At 39.9% G+C, this 10,055-nt stretch overlaps 1 protein-coding gene across 3 annotated transcripts; it reads left to right on the forward strand.

Moving 5' to 3' along the window:
- The first annotated feature begins 976 nt into the window (after positions 1-976).
- On the forward strand, positions 977-8,931 carry LOC139947083 (lactadherin-like). Of its 3 annotated transcripts, XR_011787317.1 has the most exons (7): positions 977-2,442; positions 2,786-2,897; positions 3,222-3,378; positions 4,286-4,343; positions 4,693-5,033; positions 5,829-7,127; positions 7,857-8,931. XR_011787317.1 is itself a non-coding variant. In XM_071944926.1 (5 exons), the coding sequence occupies exons 1-5, from the start codon at positions 2,704-2,706 to the stop codon at positions 5,967-5,969; spliced, it is 891 nt and encodes a 296-aa protein (XP_071801027.1). In that variant the 5' UTR covers positions 977-2,703; the 3' UTR covers positions 5,970-7,132. The 3 variants fall into 3 exon arrangements, 1 of the variants encoding a protein (XP_071801027.1); XR_011787315.1 differs by having other exon boundaries at positions 977-2,897; XM_071944926.1 differs by lacking the exon at positions 7,857-8,931 and having other exon boundaries at positions 977-2,897; positions 5,829-7,132.
- Positions 8,932-10,055: the final 1,124 nt, after the last annotated feature.

Consider the following 10,055-nt stretch of genomic DNA (forward strand, 5'->3'; position numbering starts at 1 on the left):
ATATCTTTCTACCCATATGCATTTTATAAAAAACGGTTACAAACGCTTTTCAAAGACCAACTCGACCGATCCAAGGCAACGTGTTCCTTTAAATGGTGGCTTTAAAAACGGCAAAGGGAAACTGGGTAAGGACGAATTACCCGGGTACACCCTATAATTGTGCCCCTATTTTAACACAGTTATACGGCGCTGCTGCCTTGGATCAGACATTTTTTATCTTGTAGTTATTCATTCTATTGTAATTTTGTAAAGGCCAATAATGACCGAAAGGTTAATTTTTTTAATTGCTTATCTACTGCATATAAATTGGTCATTTTAATATGCGATACCTTTACGCCCGTGTGACCACCACTCACCAGTCCGCGTGATAAACCCAACTTTTAGTGGTTGTACGTTTTTTCGGGCATGGATTTACGAGAAGGGGGGTTGAAAATTGATAAAGGCGAATGCGATATCAGTGTGAACAGAATCAATGACGATGCAGAATTCTCTAAGCCAACATTAGCGGTCAAGGCTCCATAATCGTGCTAGCCTTCGTTAGTACTCAATGCTCATAACGGAACGTGATTGGTGATTACCCGATAGTGGATCCATCTGTTAAAGGAGCACGTTGCCTTGGATCGGTCGAGTTGGTCTTTGAAAAGCGTTCTATAACCGTTTCTTATAAAATCGGTATGGTTAGAAAGATATTGTAAAAGTACAATACAATGGTCTACACAAATGTGCCCCGAAATTGCGTGGTTTTCGTTTTACCTCGTCGACAAACACGGTCGGCCATTAATGGGAGTCAAAAATTTGACTCCCATAAATGGCCGACCGTGTTAGTTCGCGACGTAAAATGAATACCGTGCAATTTTGAGTGATACTTGTGTGGATCATTATATTCTACTTATAAAACATCTCTCTAACCATATGCATTTCATAACAAACGGTTTCAAACGCTTTTCATAGACCAACTCGTCCGATCCAAGGCAACGTGTTCCTTTAATGGAATTGATCCATTTCGAAACGTAAGTCTTGGAACCAAGACTACTCGTGGTAGATGAAAGTAAGACAACTACTGTTTGCTCGCGTACCCGTCTGAATTTAAAAATTACCACATTTAATATTTGAGCCAGCCAATATTCAGCATATTTGGTGCAGACAGTTGTAATAGGCTTACTTCACCCAAAATAAATGATGACGCGGGCAAAGCAAGACATTGCTAATTGTTTAACGACTAGCAAACTCAGCTGCCATGACAATAATCTTATTTCTGTTTAACGTGTCATTATGATGAGAACAAAATAAAACTAATGTCCCGTTTAGAGTTTATCGCTCAGTTAGCGTTTATTCATTTCTGTTTGCAGCATTATCACGATAATAAGTAAACGGTTTTTCAATATTTTCTCGTGACCCAGATGGCTGATCGATCTCAAACTTCTACAGGTTTTTGTCAGTTGATGTATATGGTGGATTGCATGAATTGCTTACAATGTCAGCAACTGTTTTGTTAGCAAAAACCAGTTCTATAATATTCTTTTAAGCTTGAATTCCGTGGAATTCTCATATTATACCACACGCGCCTTGCAGAGTGCAAGGGCAAGGCTGGCGTATTGGCTTTCTCCGAAGGACCATCTTATTTGGCAACTTTGTTTCCATCGCAACAATTAACTTTGTTTCTCATATGCTCGACTCCCCTGCAAGTCATGCAGTTTGAATCGCATTGCCACACACGCCTTTTTGCAGAAGGCCAGACTGCCAGGCTTTTTCCGAAGGACCATTCTATTTGGAAAATTTGTTTCCATGGCAACAATTAACTATATTTCTCACTTAGCTCAAGTCCCCTGCAAGCCAGTTTGACTCACATAATATTATCACACACGCCTTGTAGAAGGCTGCCAAGGGTTTTTTCCGAGGACCCATTTTTGGCAACTTCGTTTTCATGTTAATTAAAGGCAGTGGACACTAATGGTAATTACTCAAAATAATTATTATCAAAAAAACTCACTTGGTAATGAGTAATGGGGAGAGGTTGATAATATAAAACATTGTGAGAAACGGCTCCCTCTGAAGTGACGTAGTTTTCGAGAAAGATGTCATTTTCCACGACTTTGATTTCGAGACCTCAAGTTCAGAATTTGAGGTCTCGAAATCAAGCATCTGAAAGCACACAACTTCGTGTGACAAGGGTGTTTTTTCTTTCACATAGTTATCTTGCAACTCCGACGCCCAATCGAGCTCAAATTTTCACAGTTTTGTTATTTTGTGCAAATGTTGAGATAAACCAAGTGAGAAGACTTGTCTTTGACAATTGCCAATAGTGTCCATTGTCTTTAACAGTTAACTTTTCTTCTCTCTCATTTCGCTTGAATCCAGTGCAGGTCATGCAGTTTGCAACACATTCCGGTCAGAAAGCAAGGCTGCCTGCCATATTATGATAAGAAGGACCCGAAGGACCAGGTCATTACAGCAACCTCGTTTCTATCGCCGAAAAATCAATTTTGTTCTTTCTCCTTTTACGCGAATCTCGCCAACTATTCGTGAAATTATTTTGACAATGGGTCGATAAACAATTTCCTCGGTCGCCATTGATTTGAAATCACCGAACCTGGACTGTACTGACTCTTCTGTATAAATAAAAGGCGCCAGCTTCATAAGCTGTTGAAACGGCTGACCAATACATGGACCACATGATCGAGAGGTTTTGATACCGCTGAGAGTATGGGGACATACATAAGTAAAAACATGGATAACCTCAGACGTTTGAGTGTCCACTTACTTCAAATACTTCTTTGTCTTTCAGCATGCTACGGAGTTACTGATCTTTACCATCGAGAGACGTCGTACCAGCCGGTAGGGCACCGTGCCCTACTCGGCAAATCCTTCATGAATATCTCGGGTATCTCCGCAATAAGGTATATTTTAGGTTTTTAGGTATTGATTTTGTTGTACTGATTATGTTTAAAAATATAATTGTTTGTATATTTATAAAATGATTATAGGGTAGATGGCCTTTTCATCTAAACCGGACCTTCTTCAGAGGCATAAGCAAGACCAAACAAATACATATCCATTTATAGATAAAGAACAGATGGGGAGTGGAAAAAAGTTATTTATTGTATTGTATTAAAGAGGATAACCATTTCGTTATGATGTGATTGTGAGTCCATTACTTCCAAATTCCTCGGATTGTTTTTAACCATTGGCTAATAAACCATTTTATTCTATTCTCTTTGAAGGTGTTCGGCTCGGTGTCTTGGGCATCAGCGATGTTCCTCTTTCAACTATGACAGCATCAATGGAGTATGCCAGATGAACAACGCCACAAAGCAAGTCGGGGACGATTTGCAAGAAATGCAAACGTTCACCTACTACGAGTCAACTGCAACACATCAGGTATTCAAGTTATTAATAAAAATAACCTATAACATAACAAAATTACTTGGTGACGAGCAGCGGGGTTTGGTAGTATACATTGTGGAAAACGGCTCTCCCGGAAGTAACGCAGTTTTTGAGAAAGAGGTATGTTCTCACTTAAAACAATAAAATACTTCAGCTGCAGCCTTTTAAGTTGTATCATGCATCTGAAAGTACACAACTCAGGCAACAATGGTTTTTTCTTCATTATTCTCTTGCAACTTCGATGACCAAATTGAGAAAACAAAATCACTTTGTTATTGTATGCATGTTGGAGTGCACCGGGTGAGAATACTGAACTATTACCAAACGTGTTGTCCAGTGCTTTTAAAGGGTGTGTGTTCGTTTGGTCATGACTCTGAAAATTAACGACAATGAAAACTGACGTAGTAAGAAGTGGGGCAGCTTTGGATAAAATAGTTCTACTGCATTTTGAAGAAAACATTTCTCTTCAAAGTACTGCAGTTTTGAAAAAAATAAAATATACTTTGTTATCCCCCACAAATAACCGTTACCGCGGTAACGCTTCTGTGATTGTGTATTCCCATTAAAGATATTTTTAGCGATATCTAAAAAAAAAAACCGCAACCACCCTTGTGAAATTCAAGTTTTCATATTATGTTAGTTTGACTGGGTACATCTATATGATTAAAACAATTGAACCGTTACCCCAAAAAAGTATAGGTATTATTTGCCTATGAAAAATAAAAAGACAAAAAGTGTGGATTTGTGCAGCGTTCGGACGTACGACAGGAAACATAAACCTTAGTCAACTTCAACTGGACAGTTTATTGTAGAATTGTCACCAATCCATAAACTATTTGAATTTTGAATACACAATTAGAACAACCTCCTGGTAAATCTTGTGTTATTGCTTGCTTCACAGTACAGTGCTGTTTCCGACTGTGTGAATTCTACCAAGTTGTGTTTGTGCAACACTGGCGGTACGTCAAATTAATTGCTGATGTCAAGTTTTACAGAAATAAATCCGTTGTAACTTATTATTGGACAATAGTTGATTTCCTTGTTTCCCCTCACTAGAATTTGTTATTATTGTTGTTTTCAATCATTTCAAATCATTTTCCTACACAGTGTTTACGACAGTAGTTAAATAATAATCGTCAAAATTCAGTAGTCTGTTTTATTGTCACTTGTTTAATATTTAAAGGTTTTGAAATAATATTCGACTGTTCAGGCTTTGCACTCAATTGAGCTGTTTTGTTATTACAGTAAAAGTTCACTTTGGTTTGCGAGTCTCAAAAATATTAAAACTACATTTCTGTCCTCTTCCAGTGAAACTGGGTGTTGAACATGCGTCGATCATCCCCAATGCAAATCTGAACGCTTCAAGTAGCTTGGATGGCAATCCAAACAGAGGCAACAAGAGCACGCCCTCTCGCGGTCGGCTTAACACGATATCCAACAAACCTGGTTTCATAGGGGCGTGGTATCCCATTGTGGCAGATACCAACCAGTGGATACAGGTGGATTTGGTCAACACGACCTACGTGACTGGGGTGCTCACCCAGGGGCGATCGGATGATGCGCAATGGGTGACAAAGTACAAAGTGCAGTATCAAGCACCCTTCAACGAACCCCTATTGGAGGTGAAGGACCAATATGGGGAAACAATGGTATGTTAGATTATTAGTTCATTTTAATGAAGTTTAATTAATTTTGACGAGATTGATAAAAACACACCACCTTTCAATGTGTTTGAGCCTCTATGCTGCTTTAATTAGAAAGTTTGTTACAATAAGCCATAATATAGTATCTCTTATTAAAATAAACCAAAGAACTCCACCCTTAAATGTCACTTAAAGGAACACGTTGCCTTGGATCGGACGAGTTGGTCTATTAAAAGCGTTTGAAACCGTTTGTTATAAAATGTATATGGTTAGAAAGATATTTTAAAAGTAGAATATAATGATCCACACAAGTATCACTCGAAATTGCACTGTTTTCCTTTTACGTCGCGAACTATCACGGTCGGCCATTTATGGGAGTCAAAATTTTGACTCCCATAAATGGCCGACCGTGTTAGTCGACAGGGTAAAAAGAAAACCACGCAGTTTCGAGGCATGTGTAGATCATTGTATTCTACTTTTACAACATCTTTCTACTCATATACATTTTACAACAAACGGTTACAGAACGCTTTTCAAAGACGAACTCGACCGATCCAAGGCAATACAACTTGGTGATTTTTGTTATTTTTCTGTCACTATTCTCACGACATCATTTTGAATATGCCCTATTATAGTGTATGTAGTTTCCTATTTATTTATAAACATTCCTGTCTTTTGTCATTTCAGCACCTCTTATAGTTCAACGCCTGTACTAATGTCATTTGTATTGATTTCTTTTATCTTTGTAAAATTTGACTTGTTTGTAATAATTATAATTTTCCCTTTCACTCCCCACTCAAGATGTTCGTTGGCAACGTTGACAGAAACGGCATTGTGGAGAGGCGATTCTTTAAACCCATCTTGGCCGTCAAGGTTCGCATTGTTCCCCTGGAATGGAAAGGATACATAGCTCTGCGATTCGAACTTCTTGGCTGCAAATAAAAATGTGAACAATGCAAAGACCAGTAGGATTTGAAACTCTGCATATTGAAAATACGATATAATATAGGTTTTCTCGGTCAGATTCAGAAAATGAGCAGCCAATTTCATTCATGCGTTCGAATTAAAGCTGTTTTGCCTCTTCAGTTGTTACTGCGTTTCAAATTCAGAATTCGGCCATTCAATTTCGTTTAGAGTCGAGTCAAATTCCTTTAGCACTCTGTTCAATATAGCGTATCGTCATTCTTTTTTGTGACACACACGCCTCAAGAAGCGTTTGTGAATATGAATGCTGCTTTTATTAATTGTGAAAAATCGAATGACACAACATGACATTTTGACTAATCATAAAACAAAATCGAATTACCCTTATAGTAGCATTCGGTTTCGCGCGAAATAGAATAGCTTGGTGGTTTAATTGGCTGCTCATTTGCCAAAATTGACCAAGAAAAAAATAATAAAATTCTCATTGAACGATGAATTCCAAACGTGAATTATTATCTTTATTAAATAGTTGACATCTCAGACAGAAATATTTCAAGGGATGTTTTGAACTATCATCATCATTTGAATGTGTAAGTTTTATGTAAATCTGTGATCTTCACGGTTGTTTCTATTACCAATTCTGTAATGTTCCTTTAATGTAGGCATGTAGTGTAAAAAGGTAGATTTCTTCGTTGTTAGGGAAATGCACTTGCTTGCTGCAGAAGAATCGACCGTCGTGGCATAATATAGCAACAGACGGACTAACAGTTAATACCTAATCATTTAAATCATTATTTTTCTAACCGTAGCATCGTAATGTTGTCAGGAAATGAACCACATAATTTTTAGGAAATTTGTATTAAAAACGAAACACGCTAAGTTGGTTGTAATTATAGTCTATGAGGGCAGGAAGGGAAATACATTTTAATTGATAGGGGCCTACATGGCCACCAGGGTAATTTGAAACAGCAAAAATCAGCGAGTGTGGGAAATAGCCTAGTGTGTGTAAACGTAAATTGCATGATTATCTGCACTTTATAATTTAAAACTATTTGTTATGTGATTCTAGCCTAATTCATAGTATTTTTGACGTCTGAACTGGTAAAAAGCCTGTTTCGAAAATCGGCGGACTGGAATTATTTTTCAGTATTTTTTGAAGAGGTGTGTGGTATCAAGGTGAAATCTAGCCTTGCTCAAGGCAGTCGCATTATTCGCTCCGAAAAGACGCAGCTGTAAACCCACCCGCCGTATACCCTGTGCATGGTGTGTGCGATCACACCGAATGACCAACCCGTATACACACTGTCACATCGCACGAATACTGTTCACACAAGTCATCGCACTCCTACACCACTAACCGCATGCGGAGGCCGTCAGGCCGACAGCCTTGTCGGATCTGTATCTTCCCGTTTTAATGTGTTGTATTGAAAAAATTCCAATAGTGGACGAAATTGGGGGGGCTCGAGGATATGCTAGTATGCAGCTCATGAATATGTATATCGTTCGTCAGACCTATCAGACAACACAGGATGCGAGGCAAATGAATTATTCATTTTGACGTCCAATCACGCACTTCCCTTATCACGACCTTTGGACCCTATCATGCGTCCGTGGTGGTGGTGTGTGAGGTAAACATGTCTCGTCTTTCGCGGGCATTATGGTAATGAGCTGACCGTGGGAACTCTTCGCTTATTATAGTAATGAGGTCAGTGGCTTCAACACAGATCCTACAAGGCTGTCGGCCTGACGGCCTCCGCATGCGGATAGTGTACGGGGGCATCGTGTCGTGCGATGTTACGCACAGTGAATACGGGTGGGTTTTACGCACAGTGAATACGGGTGGGTTTTTATACAGCGGCGGTCTTTTTTCGGAGTGAATAATTCGACTGCCTTGAGCAAGGCTAGGTGAAATCCTCCCTTCATGTTGTTATAAGCCCGTTAATTGCCATACTTGTCAAGGCGTATTAAAGGCAGTGGACACTATTGGTAATTGTCAAAGACTAGCCTTCACTTTTGGCGTGTCTCAACATATGTATAAAATTACTAACCTGTGAAAATTTGAGCTCAATCGGTTGCGAGATAATAATGAAAGAAATCAGGGGCGTCAATCCGTCTTGAAGTGTGGGAGGGGGGACATAACATTTACGGCGTGGGGTCCGGGGCCCGCTTTAGGGCCCCGGATATTTTTTTTTTTTTGCCCGTAGATGCTCTCTGGTGCAATCTAGTGAATCCGAGTGGTGATGTTCCCCTCTGAGATTTTTGAATTTAATGCCTATTTTTAAGCTATGATGCACCTATTCTTGATATCATGGTTATTGTACCTAAAAAGCAACTCAATTATAGCTTCGTTATATCCATATTGTTTCTGCATTCTAATGCTCAGACGGCGTTTCATCCCTATCATCACCAGACCTATTAGACACAAGTTTTATGGGGCAAATCTCTCAGAATGGAACAGAACATCTGTAAAATGTGAGCAGCAGTAGAACCTTTTGGGTTGACAACATCTCTAAGTGCGGACCAAGTTTTTTTTGTGGGAAATCTGTCGAAGAGTGAGCTCAGGGGTGCGAAACCTTTACGGCATGGGTCCGGGCCCGCTTAAGGCCCGGGAAAATTTTGTATTCTAGATGCTCTGTGGTGCAATCTTAGGCCAATAAGAGGCATACAGAACGGAACAGAACATCTGTAGAATGTGAGCAGCAGTAAAACCTTTTGGGGTGACAACATCTCCAAGTGCGGATCTATGAACCAAGTTTTAGGGGAAAATACTGTCAAATAGTGAGCATGTGAGTGTGAAACCTTTACGGCATGGGTCCGGGCCCGCTCAAGGGCCCGGGAAAATTTTGTATTTTTAGATGCTCTGTAGTGCAATCTTTAGGCCATTTAGCGGCCAAATGGCAAACGAAATAGAACAATGAGCTGTGTGAATATTTGTGTTCCAGTGCTCCAGAATTCCTCAGTGCAAAACACGATTTTCATAATAAAGGTGGTCTAACGACACGGTGAACATTGATACTGTGTCCCCCACCCTTCGAAAATGGGATGGGATGGGGTGGGGTAGGGGTGGGGTACACGTCCCTTCCACTCTTTCAAGGGGGAGGTGCAAATCTGTCAACGATGGAGCATGCGTGTGAGAAGCCTTTACGGCTCGGGGTGTGGGCCCGATTAAGGGCTCGGGGTGCGGGCCCGATTTAGGGCCCGGGAGAAAGTTTGCATTTTAGATGCTCTGTGATGCAATCTAGGGCCAATTTTGAGAAGGGATATTGTGTCATCCTTTGCCCACAGGATTAATGCCCATATAGGGACACAGGGTTTCGTCTTACACAGTGCAAAACTTGGGCTTCATGATAAAGGTGGTCAAAAAGGTGGGGGACATTTTATATTGTGTCCCCCACCCTCCAAAAGGTGGGGGGGGGACATGTTCCCCCCGACCCCCCCCCCCCTGATTGACGCCCATGAAAGAAATTACATCGTTGTCACACGAAGTTGTGTGCGTTTAGATGGTTGATTTCGAGACCTCAAGTTCTAAATGTAAGGTCTCGAAATCAAATTCGTGGAAAATTACTTCTTTCTCGAAGACTATGGCACTTCAGAGGGAGTCGTTTCTCGCAATGTTTTACACCATCAACCTCTCCCCATACTCGTCACCAAGAAAGGTTTTATAATATGCTAATAACTATTTTGAGTAACTACCAATAGTGTCCACTGCCTTTAAAAACCAGATATGTTTTTATTGTCAAGAGAAGTATTGGTTTAAAAGCAGTTATTTTTGTTTCCAAAGGCAGTTATAAAGGTGACCCGATAGGAAAGCTTTGTTCTTGGGATTTTCAAAAAAAGTCGACATGATAGCGCAGTCTATTTAACTGTAGAGAAGTTATTTTTTTATTCTAGAGAGACAATTTTTAAACGTACTATGTGTTGATAACTAATTAAACTGCCTTTGTGGGCCTGTTGCCGATTGGCAAAAAAACAAAAACATTCAGTTCTTTAGTTGTGTTTTTCCCACTTCACTTTTCACTGACTCGCTCCAATTGATCCACTTATCTCTTACTCCTTCTGAACTATTGGTGGCGCTATTTTCGGCATTCACATTTCGCAGGATTA

Source organism: Asterias amurensis, chromosome 1 (genome assembly GCF_032118995.1).
Source record: "Asterias amurensis chromosome 1, ASM3211899v1".
Lineage (NCBI taxonomy): Eukaryota > Metazoa > Echinodermata > Asteroidea > Forcipulatida > Asteriidae > Asterias > Asterias amurensis.

Excerpts from the sequence above, each read along its gene's own strand:
- LOC139947083 (XM_071944926.1), top strand. The coding sequence starts at position 2,704 with ATGGGGACATACATAAGTAAAAACATGGATAACCTCAGACGTTTGAGT. Across the intron at positions 4,344-4,692 it reads GTGTTTGTGCAACACTGGCG|TGAAACTGGGTGTTGAACAT; the intron begins GTACGTCAAATT and ends GTCCTCTTCCAG. Across the intron at positions 5,034-5,828 it reads ACCAATATGGGGAAACAATG|ATGTTCGTTGGCAACGTTGA; the intron begins GTATGTTAGATT and ends TCCCCACTCAAG.